The sequence below is a fragment of the Synchytrium microbalum genome (genome assembly GCF_006535985.1).
Source record: "Synchytrium microbalum strain JEL517 chromosome Unknown SmJEL517_scf0021, whole genome shotgun sequence".
NCBI lineage: Eukaryota > Fungi > Chytridiomycota > Chytridiomycetes > Synchytriales > Synchytriaceae > Synchytrium > Synchytrium microbalum.
In genome coordinates, this window is record NW_022158370.1 from 226,909 (window position 1) to 247,415 (window position 20,507).

The following is a 20,507-nucleotide window of genomic DNA, read 5'->3' on the forward strand; positions in this document are numbered from 1 at the left end:
GTTGGAGGAAGAAAGAGTGTGTATAAATGTTTTTGTACATTTCAAAGTGACTGTACATATATGCTATCAGAATAGAATTGCCACACAATGGGGCATAGCATTCAGGACTTTCTTTTTGCACTACCGATTAGGGTAGTATGTGTCCTGTGAGAAAATAAAGCTGTTGATGCTGGAACCCTCGGAGAATGCTATAAGTGGCTGGTCGAAGCGAGGTTCCTTGTCCAAACAATTTGACATCATCTGGTAGCTTCTTCAGTAAAGCAATACAACCACTTTGCTTGCATCAACTTGTTTGAATGTTTTTGTTGATTGCCGCTTATACGATTTGGATGGTTTCTCTTGCCTTTAATGAAGATTGTATGATCTATATAGATATATTATAGGATGCTGATGCTGTATTGCTGCTTGTTCTTGCTATGTTGAAGGCGATGCTCGCGTCTTCCATACTGATCTCTAGTTTCTTGAATGTTTGGAGGGAATTCAGCTGATCACATCATGCTTCCCAAACAATATTTGAAAATTGTAACGTGCAAATGTATTGAAATCTATATCGCGTAAGCAGATCACGCGTCGGCTTCTCTCGAAATACAGCCGTCGTCTCGTAATATCGTGTTTTTGTGTGATTGTTCAGAGATCAAGAGATAGTCGCCATATTGAAGGGTCGCGAAAGAAGCTACATCGTGCTAAAAGCTACTCGAATGGACGCTGCACACTCTCCATTCTGCATTGCTGAACTGAATTCGGACGTTATCCCCAGGTTGAAAATATCAGAGATTCAAGCGTACACACGCCCTGCGATTTCGAAGCCGGATGCTAGAGACAGCGAATAAAAACATGAGCATTCACGCTATAGATTGCGTTGACGCTACAGACCCTTTACAAGTATTTGAAATACGGAACCTTTTTATATTTTTGTATCTTTCTAAATTGATATAGCCATTGGAATCCTTCATTTTTTATGTCATTGTTTCCTGAGAGCTCTTCTGTTGACTATTATGTACGGCTTATTCCATTCTTCTTTAACCAATGACGATCTTTCCTTCCGCCTCGTTCAAATCATATTCAGGGACTTCCAAGTTAAGTGGTGCAGGGCCCTTCCTAATACGACCCGAGATATCATAATGGGAACCGTGACAAGGGCAGAACCATCCACCATATTCGCCAGCTAGCGGAAGGAGGAGTATGTGAGAAGGGTCTCAGAGCTGAGGTGTAATTGTGATTAGTCATATCATTGTGGTAGCCAACAGGATAGCACATTCATCTTCAGATCATAGATTCTGTACTGGCCATGTATGGCCACCGTAACAATCAAGATAACTCTGCCGGATCACTACATGTGATATTCATCTTAGAGCACCCCAAACATACCTTCACCGATTGGCACACAACCCAAGTGAGTGCATACACCCAACATAACGAGCCATTGAGGATCCTTTACACGAGCAGCATCAGTTTCCGGATCTCGTAGTTCAGCCATATTGACATTATTAGCCTCTTCGATCTCGGCAGCAGTTCTGTGACGTATAAAGACTGGTTTTCCTCTCCATTTGAGAATGACATTCTTTCCTTCAGGTATAGCAGCCATTTCTACTTCTACTTTGGCCATTGCCAATACATCGGCAGAGGCAGCCAAGTTGACTAGAAAGTCCGTGACTATGGATTTGGCAGCGACGGCCCCCAGTACGGAGAGGGAGCCAAACATAAAGTAGTTGTATACACGAGCCGAGTCCTCGTCGTAGGATTTCATGTCTACTTTGTAGGCTTGTTGAGTTTCAGGGGGAGAGAATACGTTCGAGTCTTCGTTTGCGATGGTGACTGGCGATGCGTGGTGTGCGAATCTCTTTTGTTGAATTAGTCCGATTTTGCCTGTCAAAATGACATTATTGAGTATCAGCATTGAAGTTGAGTTGATGTATGTGCAAGATGTGATGATGCCACTCGACAGCACAATATCCCTAATAACGTACCAGTGTATGAGGTAGTGTGAGATAGGACGGCGCCATTTACATTTGGTTTAGGGCCCCAAGCGGATGGAGCGTGATGGTCTCCATGGGATGATGCTGATGCTCCTACAGTAGGTAAAATCGCTTTGCCTCGACCAGCACCTAAGGGGAGAGCTGATACAAAGTTGGTACGAGACACCAGACTAGGCAGTGCTCTTGTTGATGCCATTTCTACTAGTCACTCAATCAGATGTTGGTCTCTACTTGCTCGTCGAACTAAAATTCCCAATTTTTACCACTTTGTGGTTTGAGAAAATCACAAATCGAAACTTGATACACTTCCTTGCAGGGCACGGGAGACGTGTCAAGGCTATATAAATCATTATATATTGCATCTACACACGTAAGTTCACTGAAGAGTTCGTGTTTCGAACGAGCTTGCCTGCAAAACCAGCATTCGTCGATAACGTTAATTTGCAGGACACGCAAGCGGTGAGGGGAAGTAGACAGACACCCATCTCACCTGGTTCATATGCTATGAACGTTTTAAATGCTCCAAGCTCCTTGCAAGAACAACCCTCATCATCAAAGCTACTCGACGAGTTTCGAGCTAGAAAGGATAAGAACAGGAGCCCCATTCAATCGAAATACGAAATCGTTGGTTTCATCTCTGCTGGAACTTATGGACGTGTATTTAAAGCAAAGAGCTTGAATCCGTAAGCTGTTGTGTTGAAGGCACGCCGGATCACATTGTGATGACCAAACATCATCTACACATGCTCTAGATACTCTACTCGTGAATTCGCCGTAAAGAAATTCAAACCCGACAAGGAAGGTGATCCTGCTCTACAATCCGGAATCTCACAGTCGGCCTGTCGTGAAATCGCTCTATGTCGAGAACTAAACCATGAAAACATTGTTGCGCTGGAAGAAGTCATGCTAGATCCTTCTGATCGAAGCATTTATATGGTGTTTGAGTACTGTGAACATGATTTGCTGGTATGATGACATGTTGCTGTCTGTTAAATGCTGGGACGCAAGCCTGACTCCAAACCTTTTTGTTTTGTTAATAGCAAATCTTGCACTTTCACAGTCATCAAGAACGTAGGCCCGTTCCAGAGTATACTGTAAAGGCCTTCTTGTGGCAGTTGTTGAATGGGTTGGCGTACTTGCACTCAAATTGGATATTGCATAGAGTAAGTCACTCGATACTCTTTTTGTTTGTCCCGGCGCGTACTTAGAGCTCTTCCGTTAGGATCTGAAACCTGCAAACATCCTCGTAACTTCAGATGGTGTTGTCAAGATAGGTACGCAGAATAGAAGGTGGTCGCCGGGACTTCATTTCAAAGGCTAAGCTCGTTTTTTTGCAGGGGACTTGGGTCTCGCTCGTCTCTTCGTAAGACCACTACAGCCCTTGTTCAACGGTGACAAGGTCGTCGTGACTATATGGTATCGTGCACCAGAGCTACTTTTAGGTGCAAGACATTACACGAAAGCTGTTGGTGTGTTTGTGATCAATTTTCTGCCAGTATTTTCGAATCACTGCCGACACCAACACAAATTTGCACTACTAGATATATGGGCAATAGGCTGCATATTCGCCGAACTCCTCATGCTACGTCCCATATTCAAGGGGGAAGAAGCCAAAATGGACAATAAGAAAAACATCCCTTTCCAGCGAGATCAGCTAAACAAGATCTTCGAAGTGCTTGGATCTCCTACACGTAAGCACCAAAAAGCTTCATCACTTCTACTTTATGGTGTAATGCTCAAGTACTACAACATCGATTACAATAGGTGAACGATGGCCAGGAATAGAACACATGCCCGAATCAGCCAACCTGTCTACATTCAGACACTATAATAACAATCTACGAGCAGTATACAACCAATCCTCATCTTCGAAATCCGATAAAGGGTTTCATCTCTTGTCGGCCATGTTGGAGTATAATCCAGATCTAAGGATTACCGCCGCAGATGCTTTGAATCATGCGTTCTTTTCAGAGGATCCGAAACCTTCTATGCAGTATGTGCAACCCTGTCGTCTTTAATTTCGCTTTGATTCAGAAGAAAACAAGGCCCTTAATTGCATTCAAATGAAACTTTTGGTTCTTCATAGTGCCTTCAATTCACCTGCCGACAACCATCGTGAATTCGAATATCCAATGAGAAGAGTCGTGCAAGATGATACTGAAAAGACACAGTTTGCTAGCAAGATCCTGTCTAAACTGACGTCCACGACTCAAGGTGGTGCAAGTGGTGGTTCGTCCTCAAACAGCATGATGGGTTCTTCTGCTAAAAAGAAGGCGAGAACTGGAATTTGATTTCAATTGCCGCTGTTTATACATGACATATCGTGTACACAAAAAAATAGTAGTTTTGCATGGTGTAATCTTGTTTTTAATTCTTGCTAATGACTCTCGTTACAAACTGTACATATAAGAAGGGAAGCAAAACAAAAAATAATATACATGTAGTAATTTTCAAAGCAAATAAGGGCTAGGCTAGGCGACATCAGCAATGTTTTATGGTTTTTATGTTGGTCGTTCTACGATTGAGCTGCACCTTCTTGACTTTCATTAGGGTGGGTAGCTGATAGACTATAGAATGGCATACTCATATGGAATGAATTGCCACTCTTCACATCGTATTGCTTCATTGGGAGCAGACTGTGGACTTCACCAGTATGAATACCACCATTCCTGATGAGAAAAAAAGGATCAGAAATAAAATCGAAATAAAATCGAATGTACTACTTTGACTGCACATGCAACGACTCTGATAATGTACTTACCATTTGAAATAGACAGTTTGTCCAACTTGGAGCTCTTCAAATGTCTCGGTTTCGAAAAACTTTGGTCGTGCTGGCTTCACATGAGATACACGAGGATCATGGGCTTTGCAGTAAGCATGAGGATCAGCTTCACCATCCCGCTCAACCATCATCAAGCCATTCCTAATTTTCAGCAAAAAATAGAGCGTCAGCTCTGAGTATACACACTGCTTCGTTTCGCCGTGCGAGTGTACATTGATATTCAGCCTATCCAACATATTGATCTTGTTGCTGCGAATATGTAACCAAAGACATGGAACTTACTCTATAGCACAAGTAACGTGGAATGCACGCGAGCATTTGCCTTTACAGCATTGTATGGGAGCACCATGTCTCTTTTTGATACCTTTATGTTTGCAGAATTCACAATGAAGCTTCCATCGGTCTGGCTCGATATGATCAAAGCCACAGACAAGGTCTCCACGTTCCGTAGTCTTGACAGAGACTTGTGGTACCCATTCAGCACACTTGCGATGAGCGAATATATGACCGTGGCCTTTGATCTTCAATAAATCGGTTTCATTGGTACTGGCGCAGAGCTCACACTATAATTGAAAGGAGGCGATAAAAAATGGTCACAAAACTTGAGAAACAACATATTTGATGTCGGATCCTCACGACAAGAAAATATCCGGTAAGATTTCAACAAGAAAACTTACAGGATAGAGGCTTGGTTCGGCAGAAACCGGAGTTTCCTTTGCAATTGCTACCTTCTTACGCAATAAGTTCTTGATGGGATCAATTTCTCTCTTCATGACATGGACTGGCCTTAGTGGTGCTGATGCTGATGAGGTGACTTCATCACGCAAGGCATTTGCAGGGTCAAATAGACCAGCAACGTCCATTTTGACTGCGTCTTCTATACATTGACAATGATTGGCTGCTTTGCCATTCTCAATCCAAGATTCAAGAGCAAAGTTGACAGATTCAGCACAGTTGATGCCCAAATTATAGCCAGCATGATAGCCATATGGGAAGGTAATGATGAACTAAAAAAGTAGAGGAGATTCATCAGTGGACGTGATTTAGGTGCAAATGATGACACCGGTTTTTTGCTCAGTCTACTACCATACCTCTCCAGCCTTTTGAACCATTCGATTGACATGGATGTTGTGTTTCGCCAAATAGACAGGAGACAAGAGACTAGTCTTGTGTCTCAAGAATTCAGGACAAGCCTTGCTATCCTCAAAAAATATCTGCGAAATAATGTGTCAAGACGTGCTGCAGATACGCACAATCACAACTGCAAATACACGAAACTCACCTGCTTTGCGAGTCTTTCAAATCTTAGACGATCTCGAGGTGGTACCACATACCACTGCTTTGGAGCACCAAAATGTATGTAACTATTCAATTCGATTTCTTCATGAGTAAACAGGCATTCAATCAAACGGCGCTACTTTGGAGAACCTTACTTGATACTGAACAAGTCCATATCCTCCTATAAAAAGAATGTCAGAGCCTGCAACAACGACGTTTTCTGACAGCACCTGTGTACGAATGCTGTTAGACAACTCACCAAATGCCAAGCAAAGGTAGCCTTCCACATTCCAAAGTACAAATAGGGTAGATTGACACCAGGTAAATCAGCCCGAATGTCAGATAACAAGTTATCCAATCGACTCATATTCCAACCACCTGCATCTTTGTCATCAAACAGAGTACCCAGCATATCAGCACCGTATAGTGGAGATCCATAAGTGAGATTCTTCCAATAATACCGTTCCAACTCTTGACAGTACTCAATAGAAGGATCAGTGTTGAGATCGAATGGATTGATTGTGAGGTCACTATCGTCTTCAGCAGCAATAGCAAGTCGTTTACGTTTATATTTGGTAGCGGGCTTGTCGGTTGTACCACTAGTATTAATTGGTGTCTTTGATCGTTCTTCCATGAGTTTTATCTCTTTGAGAAGGGTGGTTTTCTGTGACTGAGTGAGGTTTTGGGTGGTGATTCCTTCTGGTAAACGGAAGTAGACGTCTTCGCCAACTCTACAGAGATGGACTTTGAGGCCCTCCGTTTCGAATGCAAAGAATTCGGTGTTTGGGATGGCTGGGTCGACAGCTTTGGGATCATCATTGGTACTGCTCTTTTGACTACGACTAGGACTAGATTGGGCTGCTGTTGTTGACTCTATTCCATTACTTTGATGCCCATTTATACCATTAAGCCCAGTGTCAGCACCAAGACTATCAGTATTTAGAGACGACGTTGTAGGTAATGGACTGGATGCGCCACTTGCGGCAGTAGAGGTAGTACCGATTGCACCATTCTCAGCAGGAGTGGCATCCATGTCTACTACACTATCGTCTCGATCATTGGCAGTAGTGTCGTCCTCCTCAGTGACCTTCCTCCTCTTCTTTGGACTTGGCTTTAGTTCAATGGTGGTAGCAGGGATTGTGGGAGTAGTTGGTGGATTGGCAGCTATTACAGGTACGAATTTACCATCGGCATTCAAGACAGGAGGACTTCGTTCCGGCTCCATAGCCATGTTGATCCATGACTGGACGGAGAAGTTTTTACGACATTCAATGTTTATTTGTCGGTAAGCACCAGCAGGAAGTAATGCACCTCGTTGTATGTCCTGTATGATTGCTTGTTTGACTCTGAGTTGCGACAATCTGGGTTTGATGTCTGGCAGAGTTTTGAACCATTCTTTCGGAGGGATGATTTTGACGATGCCAGAAGCTCTTCCTCTCTTGTCGATAGCCTTTGTGAATGAATGAAAGTCCTTGAACTATGAGGGAGAAATGTTGTATTGCGTAAATTTGCAAGTTTTGTGGGTTTGGTTTTACAAGTCAACAAGCATTTGTGAGTCAGGTGGGACGATAGCTCAAGAAGATATCAGTAGTGGAATCCATGCGTAAGCACTTGCCTGTGCCCAAGTTGGCTTGTATACGGGGACTCCCTTCTTGTCGCCACCCCAGTAATGATCGGGAGCAATACCACCGTCGTCCAGATTTTCTTGGTCAGAGTCGTCTGAGTCCGACGGACTCCTCTCGTTCGTGATATCAGGGATGCTCGTAGCCATTCTACCTGATATGATAACCTATAATCAATGCTTTGATACTATACTTTGTTCTGCTGCGACTGCTTTCGTTGTCGTGTTTTGAGCAAGCGGGGCAAACACTTGATTTTCAATAGGGAAGAGACACTGCTTGACGGATGTATGGATGACTCGATACCTATAAAATGATATTCAGGTCTCTCTTTGACGTTTCTTTATCCTTTGGGCTCGAAAACGAGAGTCTTGAGTCTTTGTCACTTCTTTCGAGAAACCACGATGAGCACATTACAATATCAAAACAACCAGGGTGGAGGCGACATCCTTTCATGAATTACGCGAAAGGTATAGTAGAATTTACAAGGATTCACATGAACCTGCGAATTCAGAGAGATATCGCCCAACTCGTCCCGTTTAGCTTGCATTCTCACGGTCGAAACAACGATGTGCAACGAAATTATGCGTCTTAAGTACAAGACACGCGACTTATGAGATCAAACACCTTCCCTTTCTTCACCATTTGCAGCATCTGTGAGTTGTCAGCTGTTTTGAATGGCAAAAACAAGACGGCACATCATCGACCCTTCCATATAAGGATTGCGAATAGATTAACACCGAATCGTGATAGACAATTCACTACATTTCGTCAGTAGACGTTGAGCAATCTTCTTTTTATATATAGAGTGCCTAATCCACCACCGAAACTTGGACGACAACCCCAACAGTATTTTACTGGACGGTATAGTTTATCAGCAGTGGCGTCTCCTTCAAAACGAAACCACGACGACTCGGAACATCGGTCTGCAAGTGGTCTAGCCACCCCTTCCTCCTCAAACTCTGAACATCAGAACACTTCAACTACCAATACTTGGCCCTTTCCAACTCCTACAAGCTCTAGGCCTGTAAAAAGACGTAGGAGGTCATCTTCATCTTCGTCCCATTCAGATATGCAAGAGTCTGACATGGTGGCTGCTAACGGAACACACTCTTCGGACGCTCACTCTCATGCCAACGGTCACTCGACCACTACTCCAAATGGTGCATCAAAGCAAAGACCACCTAGAGATGAAGAAGTCGTACGCATCATCATTCAGGCATTACAGGATATGGGTTACAAGTAAGCCTACTTCAGTTATTGTTTGGTGATCGGCTAAAAGACATAGATATTAATTTGGTGGAATGGTGGTTCCCACATCATGGACCATACAATCTCCCACAATTTTTCTAAGTTTGTTTTGAACATGGCCAACGCATTTTTCACCTAGATCCTCAGCTGATTTGCTGCAGAAAGAATCAGGCTTTGTGTTAGAATCATCATCTGTATCGCAGTTTCGCTCTGGTGTCTTAGCTGGCCAGTGGCAACAAGTAGAAGACTTGTTACCTTCACTTGTCACTGATTCTAACGCTCAGCAAGTATGTTGCAGAATTGTGAAGAGGGTGATCGTTTGCGTCAGGTGGATGAAAAGTTCAAATGAACAAAGCTTCTGCTTCCATCCTTCGTTTATATGATGCCTCGATCACGCCGCGTCGACACTCACACAATTTCTTGCAGAATGTACTCTTCTTGTTGCGGCGTCAAAAGTACCTCGAGTCACTAGAGAAACGTGATATGAAGAAGGCATTGATTGTATTGAGGAATGAATTGACGCCATTGACTGCTACTGCTCCAAGATTACATCTTTTGACTAGGTTTGAGATCTGATTTTGACGTTATATTGATGAATATTCATGTCTGACGGCTTGAAGCACTCTAGTTTCTTGATGTGCTCTGGTGTCGATGATTTGAAGAAAAAGGCTGCTTGGGATGGTGCTGATGGTGTCTCCCGGCATGAGCTTTTGGCTGAAGTGCAAAGTACGTCCTTACAGTCTGACTATGTTGATCGTTTTTTGTTGTCGCATTTGTATACTGACGATCCTCGACGTGAACCCCGTTATTTTTGCTTTTACTTTATCAGTTCCTTGACACTTAACACCACTTCAACAACTAGAGCACATATCGTCTGCTGTCATGATACCGGAACGGAGACTCGATTCGTTATTGGATCAAGCGATACAGTTGCAAAAGATGAGCTGCATGTATCATAACACGAACGAAGACAACATCTCACTATATACCGACCACTCTTGTGATCGAAACGAATTCCCATGCGAGACAACACACGTCTTGCAAGAACACTCAGATGAAGTTTGGTTTGTTGCCTTTTCTCATAATGGATTGTATCTTGCTTCGGCATCCAAAGACAACACTGCCATCATTTGGAGTCTTGAAGACTGTAAGCCACTCCATATCTTGACCGGACATAAAGACTCTGTATCTGCCGTCGCATGGAGTCCTGACGATTCACTACTACTTACTGCATCTAATGATCATCTCGTCAAGTTATGGAATACCAAGGTATGTTAGTCTGCAAAACTAGGTCTTTTTTGTCAGTTCCAGCAGATTGTGTCTAAAGAGCAGCACGACAAAGACTGAGCGACTAAATCTTTTGCTCCCCTCGTTGGATTAGACGGCCTTCTGTGAGCAGACACTATCACGACACACAGAGAATGTGACATCATGCGCTTGGCTTCCCGATGGTGACCGTTTTGTCTCCGCATCTCACGACAAGAACATATTTATGTGGAATACGGATGGCGATGTTTTACATCGATGGCAGGGCACGCGAGTCACAGATCTAGTAGTAACTCCTGATGGCAAGAAGATGATTGCTATCTGCCATGAGAAGAAGATCAGATTGTATGATCTGGAAACGAGAACCGAGACTACGTAAGCGTCGTTTACTTAGTGCCTCAAAAGTTCATCGTTATTTTTGCTTATTTTTTTCTGGCATAGGTGTATACAAGAAACAGATTCAATCACATCGATATGCGTTGCAAACGACTCTCGGCATGTTCTAGTCAATTTGTCGGTCAAGGTATGTGCATTGAACTTTATACTTGATGAGTGGATGCTGATTCGAGAATACATATTTGAACAGGAGATACACTTGTGGGACTTGGAAGAGAGGAGACTTCTCAAAAAGTTTGTTGGGCAACAACAAGGCCGTTTTGTAATTAGATCTTGCTTTGGAGGTGTCAACCAGAACTTTATCTTGTCTGGAAGCGAAGGTAAAAAGCATCGCATTAGCAAGTCAATATTTGTAGACTAAATTCAACCCTTCGACACTAGATAATAATGTCTATGTCTGGCATCGAGAACATGGTGTTCTGATTGAGAAGTTGAGTGGACACACAGGTGAGCAGTTCTCCTTCTGCCGTACCTGACCACTCGTTGACAAATTTTTGCTTCATTAGGATGTGTGAATAGTGTCGCATGGAATCCACGGTTCAACATGTTCGCCTCTGCATCCGATGACCATACTATACGTGTATTCGAATGCACTGGAATGACATCCACATAGATCTTACGACCAATTACGACCAATTGTACTACCACATGTGACTATTACGGGGAACCTGTACATTATTAGGCCAATATTCTATACACAAAGTTTCAATTTACACAAATAAACCGCAAGAATTTACTACAGTTAGTCTACCGCTGCTTTGTGATGTGGTTTCTGCTTTCAAGATATGTCTTACCTCATCTCTAGTTGAAATTCACAACCGCGCAACGAACCTACGACGGTTTGGCCTGTCCAAACCTGTGTTTTGGACCAATTCACCTGTCGTGCTTCACTCTAGTTTTGAATCACATTCAGATCCTCTTGACTTACAAGCATTTAAGTTTACTATGTGACTGGACTATTTAATATTTTGAGTCCTTGTTGCTTCTTCCAGCATGCGAGCAATAGAATATGCTTCACCTCATGCTAGTCGCTTCCTGTTCATTCCTCATAGTAATATACTAAGAGAGCAACAAATGATAGGGAACAACCGGTGTATTCGCAACCGATTGCGAGCCGTCGCAACTTTGTTGACTAATAGCCAGCCAGTTCCGTGGGTTTCGTTGATGAGGGGTTGAATGGCGTATCACACATAATGTTAAGTGACTAGTTGGAGATATTGGGCAGAAAAAGTGAGCAAACAACTTAGCAATCCAACAAACAAATGCATCTCTCTTGATTTGAAACAATTAATGGTGCAAGTGGTCTGAAATATTATGAATGACATCAATCCTTGTCTGAGAGCAATTCCTGTTGACATTCTCAACAAAAATATTTGTAAAGCTGATGCTCTGATTGTGTAAAGGGACATATTTAGTGAAAGGACATACCAAATCAAACAGGTGTGGATATTTTTGCCCAATAGCAAGTTCGAGCGTACCAATAGCGATAAATGTTCATGATCGAAAAGTTGAATACGGTTAATGGTTATTTAACGACGTCGAAAAGTTGAGCCAAAATTCCCCTGCATCCAATCTAACAACAGATCATGAATCAGCATCTCTCCACTCCAGCAATCATTTAAAACAAGGCAGTGATCTGGACGATTTGGTTTTGGTCGTGTCAGTGAATGCCATGGCATTTCCGAACGTAGATTGAAATACTTCCAAAGTGAGGCTAATGCCAGTCTATGCACAAAATCCAATTTTACACAAACGTTCTACAGTAACTCTACGGCTGGTTTATGAGATCGTTTCTTCTTGCTTCCAAATTTAGGTGCCTTTCAATCAAGATGTTCAAGCAAAAGTCGCTTTAAATCCACGACCATGCAACAATCCAGCGACTAGTCTTGGCCTGTCTCACCATCTGGGTTTTGAATCGATTCACTTGTCGGTGCTTGCACAGGGTTTCAATCACATTCACGTCCTCTTTACGTCCAAGCAATGAAGTATACCATGTTACTCGAGTCTTCATGTCTTGATTCTTTGCTGATTCGTCCAGCATGCGAGTTACAAACCCTACTTCACCTCCTGCTGTAATCATTTCTGCGTCGCTTCCTGTGCATGCCTAACAATAATCTAGGTGAGGGACGAAAAGACGTTGTGACGGATCGTGGATTTGCAGCTCACTGCAAACGGTGGCAACTCTTTGTTACTAGCCAAAGCAGCGATTTCTTTTGATGAGGAGTAGAATGGCGGATTGCACATGATGGCGTGTATGTGACTAGTTTAAACGATTTTATAGAAAGTGAGAAAAAAATAACATGGCAAAGCGTGTACATATCTAACCCACTGATCTTGATTGTCGACAAACAATGGTAGTAAATCCTCAGAAGTATTATGAATGACATTGATCCTTGTCAGCAAATCATTCCTCCTGATGTTTTCTAGGGCATATTCGTATAATCGTCTATCTGATTCTAGAAGAGGATTTAGTGACAGATCGTATACGTGGAAGTTCTGCCGGGGGGGTTTTGGCCATACCAAGAGCAATGAATGACCAAGATGAAAAAGTTCGACATCCGAGTAGCGGATATATGCACGAAGCTCCAGTTCCCCTGATATCATCCAATTTTTAGCAAAGAAACCATGCGAAACTTTGCGATATACTTACAAGTCGACCACACAATACGAATCATCATCTCCACATTCAAGCAAGTCCCTGAGACATAGAATATAATCCAAGCGATTCGGTACAGGCGGCGTCAGTGAATCCAAGGGTATTTCCAACCGTAGATTGAAGTCCTTCCATAGTAGGGCATATGTCAGTTCTCTATAAACCAAAAAATGCGTACATGGTCTATTCACGATCTTGGCTTTTACAAGTAAGCAACACATCATACCGTAAGGAGCGAGGATCTTTGAAATCAATGTTCGCAGAGGATGGTCCAGTATGTATCAAGCTATTGTGTTTGTGATTGTCAGATGATTTGGAGGTATGACGCGTCATAGTGCGCGATAGCTTACTGGGGCTTGAGCCATTTGTAACTTTCAGCTAGCTCCATAAAGTTTGGTGGATTGTCTCTGTATGGATTCTTCTCGTGCATTTTGCAATGATTTTAATGCTAGTCACGTAGCTAGCGACTGGTGATTTGGAGATGAATTCACGTGTAAAATGCAATGATTAACATGCAAGGATAGTTCCTTTCCAGAGCTTGAAGAGTTGAGCTTGAGTTGTTCGATAAAGCGTCAACTTCTCAAAATCCAACTTCTGATAGAGTCTGTGTGAGTAAACGAAAGAGGTAAGCTTAACGATAAAAGATATTTCTTCACAGCATTTGCAGACAGCTACATTCCAAGAATTTCGCATTGAAGCTCTCTTCTTCATTCAGATTCAAAGACTTGAGGCGGCGCTTGAAGGAAGTCAACAACTCAAGATTCGAGACTTTGATCATCACTTGAGCTTCAAATTCATATCATGGCCTCACGTATAAGGAGCATACAGGACTACGTCAATGGTGGTTCTCCAGCTATCACTACAGGTGAGAGACCCGCCACCAACTCCGACATCAAAAACATGAAGCATTATCATGAACAAGACCAGAGCTTCTATGAGCTCCATCTCATCAATTTCACGCATTGAACATTACCACGAATGTGAACGAATGCAGACCCGATTCGTGTCCTTGTTTCGCCAGTTGAATGCACTCCTCAGAACAGAGCGTTCGTGTCATTGACGCATTTTCCTCCTTCTAAACCTCATCAGGAAGCGATTTGGATACCGGAGCAGTATGTGGCGTAGAACTGACAAGGACTCAAAGATTCTATGGCTTTGGCATATGTTTTATTGCTGGGTTTGCTATTTCTTTCTTCGTAAGCATTGCATTGAACCGCAGCTATCTATAAGCTTCATCTTAGCTGTTCAATAGCAGCGGAAGCTAAACCATAATCGACTTTTTGTCGCTGTTGTTTGGCTGTCGCTATCACCATGAAACTCATTTTTTCTTATTCTCTGTCATAGTCGACGTTCTTGCTGTTGTCAGGAAGGTTCGCCGCTTTCGCAGTGCTATACTCCTTGGGGAATATTCTAGCTTTGCTGTCAACAGGCAAGTGATTACGCTGAAACTACCTGTCCCAGACTCTCCAGCTTTTCACATCTGAAGTTACGCTGGCCTTCCAATGCTGAGTTTATCAGGATCGTAACTAATCTCTGTTTATCCGCAGGCTTCCTTGTGGGCTTCAGGCGCCAATTGAAGATGATGTTTGATCAAACAAGGATTTACGCAACAGTCATTTACTTGGCGTTACTCGTCACAACTCTTATTCTGGGGCTGGTTTGGGGAAATTTTATATTGATCATCCTGGTTATATTGCAGTGGCTCGCTCTGTTATGGTACTCTGCAAGTTGTAAGTCGTTTTTCTTAATGGCTACAAGAAGCTCTAGTTTCTGCGGCTCTGACCATTCTCAATCTAGATATACCATTTGCACGAGACGCCATAAAGGCTTGTCTTGGACGTGTTACTGGTTAGGATTATCTTTATTCTTATTCTCTTCTACTGCTCTTTGTGCTTTATATAAATCACGTTACAAGCTACAAATATCTACTATTGGTTTACGTTATAGTTCAAATTTTCGCTTGCTTTTCACCTTGAAACAAAAGGTGACGCGGTTTCGTCACAAAAAATGGCCACAAGGTCTTGTATTAGGTCAAATGTTTGTGATTAATATTTACAAGTTTCATATTTTCAAATGAAGCCTCGGCACAGATTAGCACTTATTGATGAGGCAAGAAGCTTGTTCCCCTCATATCTCCGTCATACCAAGTAGTACCTAATCCACATAGCATCTTCCCAAGAGCCAGATGGCACTCTCGTTGGCAGACTTCTCAAAAATGGGCCTCTTACTCAAATCTCCTAAAAAGTTAGCTCAAATAGCCTTTGTCGGCCCTACTAAGTTTTGAGTGAGTTAGAATTCACAATGAAGAGAATGAAATCCGAGAAACAGTGTCAGGGTTTTTTTAATGATTACTTCGTCTATTGATGCTACCCATCTTGCCAAAAACATACACTGCAACTATAATACAAACTGCTTGCCACCACAAAAACTGCCTTAAATACATGATTGACCTTTATGGCTCGAGTAGGTTCCAAGCAGAAATCCACTCCCGTCCCTTCATATCTGCAGCGGGCACATTAAAACCAAAGCTTAATGGCGCGAAATAGACAAAATTGGCTATAGCTAATGCTCCAATAGCAGACATGATGATTGTCCGTGACCACCAGTTTGGTACAAGCCGTATACTTATGTGGTCAATGACGAATGCGAATGATATCAATGCAAAGTAGAGAGCGGGGAAGTAGTGATGTAGGCTAGACGAAAAGACGATGATGCATTGGTCAAGTATGAGGTGACCTCATTTTTTTGCTTCTCAGCAAATTTGAAGTTACATGATACTCACTAGGTCACTCGTCCCATAATCCAAAAGGGCATGTAATGCAAAAACCATCCCAACAGTCCAGTGTGAACTGCAAAGGCAAAATCTTTGTATTCTTCTAAGAGGAGTGAAAGCAAATATGGAAGTGAGAAAAAAAACCAGAAACACTGATAATCTAACGTTTCAAATTACCTGGCAAGAAATCACGTATCTGCCTCCTCCACCGTATAATATAAGTTAATATGAGACCTACAAGCGCCACCAATCCAAATGTCGATCCAAGCCATGTCGTCGGATTGCCAACCAAGTAATACTTGATTGCATCATCTGCCCACCCAACCATTCGAAGTCCATTCAACATGAGTGGCCATTCGCGTGGTGTAGATGTCAATATGTCTTTTTCTTTGTCTGGATCTGGCACTAGAGCGTTATTGGACGTCCACATAGCGACATTCAGATGTACAAAGTCATGCAAAAAGTAGGAGCGTGGTCGAGGTGTTCCTGCTCGTGGTTGGGGCACTATGGTTTGAGGAACATTAGTTGCTTTCGAAAGTGGCATTCGGCAGAAAAAAAACTTGGTCTCATGCTCAGAGATCTCACATCGAGAGTTGATATGCTTCTCGACATTCCATATGTTGAAAGGGCTAAGATCTTCACCCTCCTTCTGACACAGCACTTCAGCTTGCTTGAAACCCCATTGTGGCAAAATCACATTGTGGGAACGTAAGAGGCAACCAGTCATGACATGTCGGAAACGCATTTGAGTGGTCAGAGAACGAACTCGTTTCGTTTCTGGTACCAGCACATCCTATATTTTCAAAACAGAGCAAGAAAGTTAACAGCGCAGAAAACATCGGGAGCTTCCAGTGTATGTATGACTTACTGTCACGATCTCGACCTTCCAGTGGTCATTCTTATCTCCAAGAGTAGAATTACCATAACAACTGACTTCATATTCAGATGTTGTAACTGGCGCCTTATGAGCAGAGTGACTGTGAAGATTCCTGGTCGTTTGAGCATGCACTATGTACCGAGCAAAAGTGTCTCCATCAGTCCAACCGTAACATACAAGGAAGGAGGTTGCAAATTTATGCCAAACCTAGACGAATGATGGCTCCATCCTCCAGAAACTCTGGTTCTCCGTCATATTTTTCACCAGGAATCTCCACACCCCAAGGTTTCGTCACATACCACTCGTTATTAGCATCCTTGTGATGATAACAGGTGACTTGTTGTTGCTCAGAACCAGTAGGGTATCTCTGAACGTGCGAATGCAAGAGTCCACCACCATGCCCATTGTTCTTTAAGGATATTCTTGAACCAAAGGCGATTTCTACACCAAAAGGAGTGAGCAAAAAGATTCACTATGTTTCGTAAAGACTCTGCCTACCAAGAGGGTTCTCGTCAAAGTCATTCCCAATCAAACCAGCTTGAAACAGGGAGCTCATTTGTGCATCTCCTGGCCCACTCCTCGTCAGAATGGCAAAGTGGAGCAGGAAACATGTCATGTATACTGCAACAGGTATCATAATCAAGCACAAGATTCGAGCAATCCAGTGCTTGAGATATGTCCTCTGCAAGCGAGAATGAGAATGAGCCAACTGTTCCTTTTTTGCAAAGTGACTTAATCCGCTTGCACAATTTTTACCCAAGGCATCTTCAGATCTCCAAGCATCTCCCATAAATCTTCAATAGTATGCTAGATGTCCGAAAAAGAGTATCAGGACGATACGTTCTTCAAAATTCAGAAAATCATCCCGTCTTTTACCAATCCTACGAGCGCAATAGCAAATAGACCAACCCACTTGACGCTATCAATGCAAAATAACTCAGTCCCAGGTGCGTTAATGAATCAAATTTTGTCCTACCTCAGTACAGCTCCTATATTGATTCCAAGTAGCAAAAGCCATCCCCACCACGTTCTCGAAAACGGTCTAAAACTCAAAACGATGAAAAAACGATCAGAAAAACCCGAAGAAAGATGCACACCTGGCAGCTTGCTCATTTCGAAAGCGCACCAGACAGTATACACTAGTGGCAGTGAGCATGAGTAGCAGAGAATCCAGTAAGATGAATCGAGATATGGTAGCAAATGAGCATTCTAATGAAGTCACATCAGCGAAAACTTCGTCTATACTGGCATTTTTTGTCCTCGTGCAAACGAGATATACCAACGAGAACAAAAACACCCAGCAGAAATGATGCCTGTTTCGACATTTTCAGTTCCAACGCAGTCAAGAAGGCCAGAGGGACGATGGTAGCTCCACAAATAGCACAAAACACTCTCATTCCAGTATAATTTAGATCGTCTGGATAGACTTTGCCAGACTCGAAATCAAAGGTTCCGTCATAGCCAGCCAGGTAGCCTGCTAGACCGAGTAGCATCTTGCCAAGTGGAGGATGGACATCAAAGTAGAACTCTCGTTTCAGATAGTGTGAGGCAAACTTGCCGAAATGAGCTTCATCCTACAGTTAGCCTGTTGAGTTAGGCCAAGAAGGGAGGAACACGAGTCTACAGAGTTAGCCTTACCCTATGTTCTAAATGAGTTAGAATAGGATGGAGACAAGCGTTGGTCAACACTCATACCATACGACATATTTAGCCCAACTGATCTTGTATAGACGCGTAAATAGCGATGCAGCGGTGAGCAGTCCAAGCAGCACGATATCTGTAAGATCCAATCGTCCAAGCTTTTGAAGAAACAGGGTAGTATCAGTATCAGAAACTCTGCAGGAAAATATTCCAGCACAAATCATAGATTTTACATGAGATCCTCTACGTGAAGATTGTAGCTCGGCCTTGTCGAATTTGTCGCCAGAGTAAATGTTTTGTGCTTGTTGAGTATAATCAGGAGCATCCTGTGTCGGGACTGGCCGCTTCCTGAGCCCGCCGTTTTCCATAGTCCATATAAAATCAGTGCTATATGTTATAGGAATTGTTGTTGAATTGTTGTTATATTGCTGCTCGTTCTCGTTTCTCGAGGAATTCAGCAGCGATGGTCGAGGAGGAGGCAAGGGAGAGGCACGTCTGGCTCTGGATTGTACAGGTTGTGGTAGGTCACTAGTAGAGTCGCCCTGACTAAACATATATACAAGAAAGACGAGGGTTTTGTTCAAGTCCGTGGGAAATCGATTCACCACGAGCAAAACTTGAAGAAATGCACCGGTCAATGTCTTTTTATAAGCATTAAACGCGTATTGACGCACCAGTGGCTAGCAAATATACGTTATTCGTAGACAAGATCAAGTTCCGGACAAGAAACATTAAAACTCCAGTTCAGCGTGTTTCTTGTCGGCACCTGCCTTTCCAACATGAAACTTCGGAATTTCGTTTAAACACATATGAATGTAGCCTTCTTTGCCACGGATCTGCTAATCCCAAATTCCCCAACTTTGGTTGACATCATCCTGTCCACCCCAATTTTCTTTTCGTGCACGCTACTCTAAAAAACTCAAATTCCCCATCGTATCTTCGACCGCCACGCTTCTAAAATCCTTGCGAACTACCAGATCTAGCGACCATGCCTACCAGTGGAGTCAGATTGCACTTTGGATCAACTCTTCAGTGAGCGTTTTGTCGGAGTTTGTTGCAATTGTTTGACATCATCACTAACCTTGCTGCCCTTCCGTAGAGTCAAGCATGAAAGTGGTTCCTATACGTCATCTATCGTGAATCTTTTGCCTCTAAAAGAGGGAGATGTCATCGGATCATTCGAACACACAATGTCCATTAGGTATGTTCAAGCTGAAAATCACCAGTATTTGATGGTCAATGGTTAAGCGCTTCGTCAAATTAACTCTTTCTTGGCTTCATATAGTGACGTGAAGCGGTATTCCACGGTTCAAATCGATACCGACAAGCACATTGAACTCAATTCCGAATTGGTGTATATAAACCACTCATGTAACCCCAACGTCAAATTTGACACTCAAGGCCTCAAAGTCGTTGCTCTCAAGGACATGCCGGCTGGCACAGAATTGGCCTTCTTTTACCCATCTACTGAGTGGGAGATGATTCAACCTTTTGAATGTTGGTGCAAGGCACCACAGGAAAGTTTTCGCGTCGAAATCACGTTGATTTTCCAATATCCTACTTGAGCCATCTATTAATTTTGCTCTCTCCCCTGTCTGTAGTGTCTAAAAGAGGTCAAAGGTATGCAATCCTGTTTATGTCAAACATTTCTCAAAATTTCTTGTTTGTAACGCGTCATCGTAGGTGCCAAGCATCTTGAGACTAATGTCCTCAAGCAGTTCATTCTATCCGAACACATCACGAGGATGCTGGAGGAACGTGATGCTGCCAAATCTGACGCTTAATCCTGGCCTTCTATTTTCGGTGGCCTTTCAATAGAAAAACGGACTATGAGACTATGAGAGATGAGAGCATAAAAATAATTTAATGATGATGCATTCTTGGAACATTCAGACCAATAGATTTTTTGAATTATATACACGTGTCCACAGCTGCCAGCTACCACAGATTAAATGCTCTCGTATTTTCGAAAGTCGGTCTGAGCTCCTTCTTTTA

General features: G+C 42.8%; 8 protein-coding genes across 8 annotated transcripts; 4 read left to right on the forward strand and 4 right to left on the reverse strand.

Annotated features, from left to right (window-relative positions):
* Positions 1 to 1,019: 1,019 nt before the first annotated feature.
* Positions 1,020 to 2,172, reverse strand: RIP1 (quinol---cytochrome-c reductase; the record flags this gene model as incomplete). Its single annotated transcript, XM_031169676.1, has 3 exons — positions 1,020 to 1,165; positions 1,369 to 1,866; positions 1,968 to 2,172. 3 exons carry the CDS (start codon positions 2,170 to 2,172, stop codon positions 1,020 to 1,022), a joined length of 849 nt encoding a protein of 282 aa, XP_031024407.1.
* Positions 2,173 to 2,480: 308 nt separating this feature from the next.
* On the forward strand, positions 2,481 to 4,267 carry SmJEL517_g03749 (uncharacterized protein; the record flags this gene model as incomplete). Its single annotated transcript, XM_031169677.1, has 8 exons — positions 2,481 to 2,659; positions 2,729 to 2,942; positions 3,017 to 3,139; positions 3,199 to 3,250; positions 3,314 to 3,445; positions 3,518 to 3,667; positions 3,741 to 3,969; positions 4,063 to 4,267. 8 exons carry the CDS (start codon positions 2,481 to 2,483, stop codon positions 4,265 to 4,267), a joined length of 1,284 nt encoding a protein of 427 aa, XP_031024406.1.
* Positions 4,268 to 4,491: 224 nt separating this feature from the next.
* On the reverse strand, positions 4,492 to 7,807 carry SmJEL517_g03750 (uncharacterized protein; the record flags this gene model as incomplete). Its single annotated transcript, XM_031169678.1, has 9 exons — positions 4,492 to 4,645; positions 4,738 to 4,899; positions 5,041 to 5,321; positions 5,436 to 5,765; positions 5,850 to 5,972; positions 6,041 to 6,122; positions 6,192 to 6,217; positions 6,296 to 7,513; positions 7,676 to 7,807. 9 exons carry the CDS (start codon positions 7,805 to 7,807, stop codon positions 4,492 to 4,494), a joined length of 2,508 nt encoding a protein of 835 aa, XP_031024350.1.
* Positions 7,808 to 8,224: 417 nt separating this feature from the next.
* SmJEL517_g03751 (uncharacterized protein) lies at positions 8,225 to 11,181 on the forward strand (the record flags this gene model as incomplete). Its single annotated transcript, XM_031169679.1, has 11 exons — positions 8,225 to 8,250; positions 8,463 to 8,897; positions 9,046 to 9,193; positions 9,333 to 9,469; positions 9,535 to 9,632; positions 9,769 to 10,175; positions 10,288 to 10,547; positions 10,614 to 10,695; positions 10,759 to 10,888; positions 10,950 to 11,015; positions 11,075 to 11,181. 11 exons carry the CDS (start codon positions 8,225 to 8,227, stop codon positions 11,179 to 11,181), a joined length of 1,896 nt encoding a protein of 631 aa, XP_031024351.1.
* Positions 11,182 to 12,325: 1,144 nt separating this feature from the next.
* On the reverse strand, positions 12,326 to 13,651 carry SmJEL517_g03752 (uncharacterized protein; the record flags this gene model as incomplete). The annotated part of the gene is made up of 8 exons (XM_031169680.1): positions 12,326 to 12,385; positions 12,469 to 12,672; positions 12,735 to 12,828; positions 12,898 to 13,024; positions 13,089 to 13,162; positions 13,219 to 13,377; positions 13,448 to 13,507; positions 13,572 to 13,651. The coding sequence occupies 8 exons, from the start codon at positions 13,649 to 13,651 to the stop codon at positions 12,326 to 12,328; spliced, it is 858 nt and encodes a 285-aa protein (XP_031024348.1).
* Positions 13,652 to 14,335: 684 nt separating this feature from the next.
* On the forward strand, positions 14,336 to 14,811 carry SmJEL517_g03753 (uncharacterized protein; the record flags this gene model as incomplete). The annotated part of the gene is made up of 3 exons (XM_031169681.1): positions 14,336 to 14,417; positions 14,566 to 14,650; positions 14,769 to 14,811. 3 exons carry the CDS (start codon positions 14,336 to 14,338, stop codon positions 14,809 to 14,811), a joined length of 210 nt encoding a protein of 69 aa, XP_031024349.1.
* An 862-nt stretch (positions 14,812 to 15,673) lies between these two features.
* On the reverse strand, positions 15,674 to 19,066 carry SmJEL517_g03754 (dolichyl-phosphate-mannose---protein mannosyltransferase; the record flags this gene model as incomplete). The annotated part of the gene is made up of 15 exons (XM_031169682.1): positions 15,674 to 15,914; positions 16,004 to 16,097; positions 16,172 to 16,498; positions 16,580 to 16,787; positions 16,863 to 17,002; positions 17,079 to 17,312; positions 17,370 to 17,553; positions 17,628 to 17,678; positions 17,748 to 17,790; positions 17,848 to 17,913; positions 17,969 to 18,080; positions 18,151 to 18,445; positions 18,496 to 18,510; positions 18,572 to 18,670; positions 18,746 to 19,066. 15 exons carry the CDS (start codon positions 19,064 to 19,066, stop codon positions 15,674 to 15,676), a joined length of 2,430 nt encoding a protein of 809 aa, XP_031024354.1.
* Positions 19,067 to 19,500: 434 nt separating this feature from the next.
* SmJEL517_g03755 (uncharacterized protein) lies at positions 19,501 to 20,296 on the forward strand (the record flags this gene model as incomplete). Its single annotated transcript, XM_031169683.1, has 4 exons — positions 19,501 to 19,544; positions 19,612 to 19,713; positions 19,798 to 20,009; positions 20,196 to 20,296. The coding sequence occupies 4 exons, from the start codon at positions 19,501 to 19,503 to the stop codon at positions 20,294 to 20,296; spliced, it is 459 nt and encodes a 152-aa protein (XP_031024355.1).
* Positions 20,297 to 20,507: the final 211 nt, after the last annotated feature.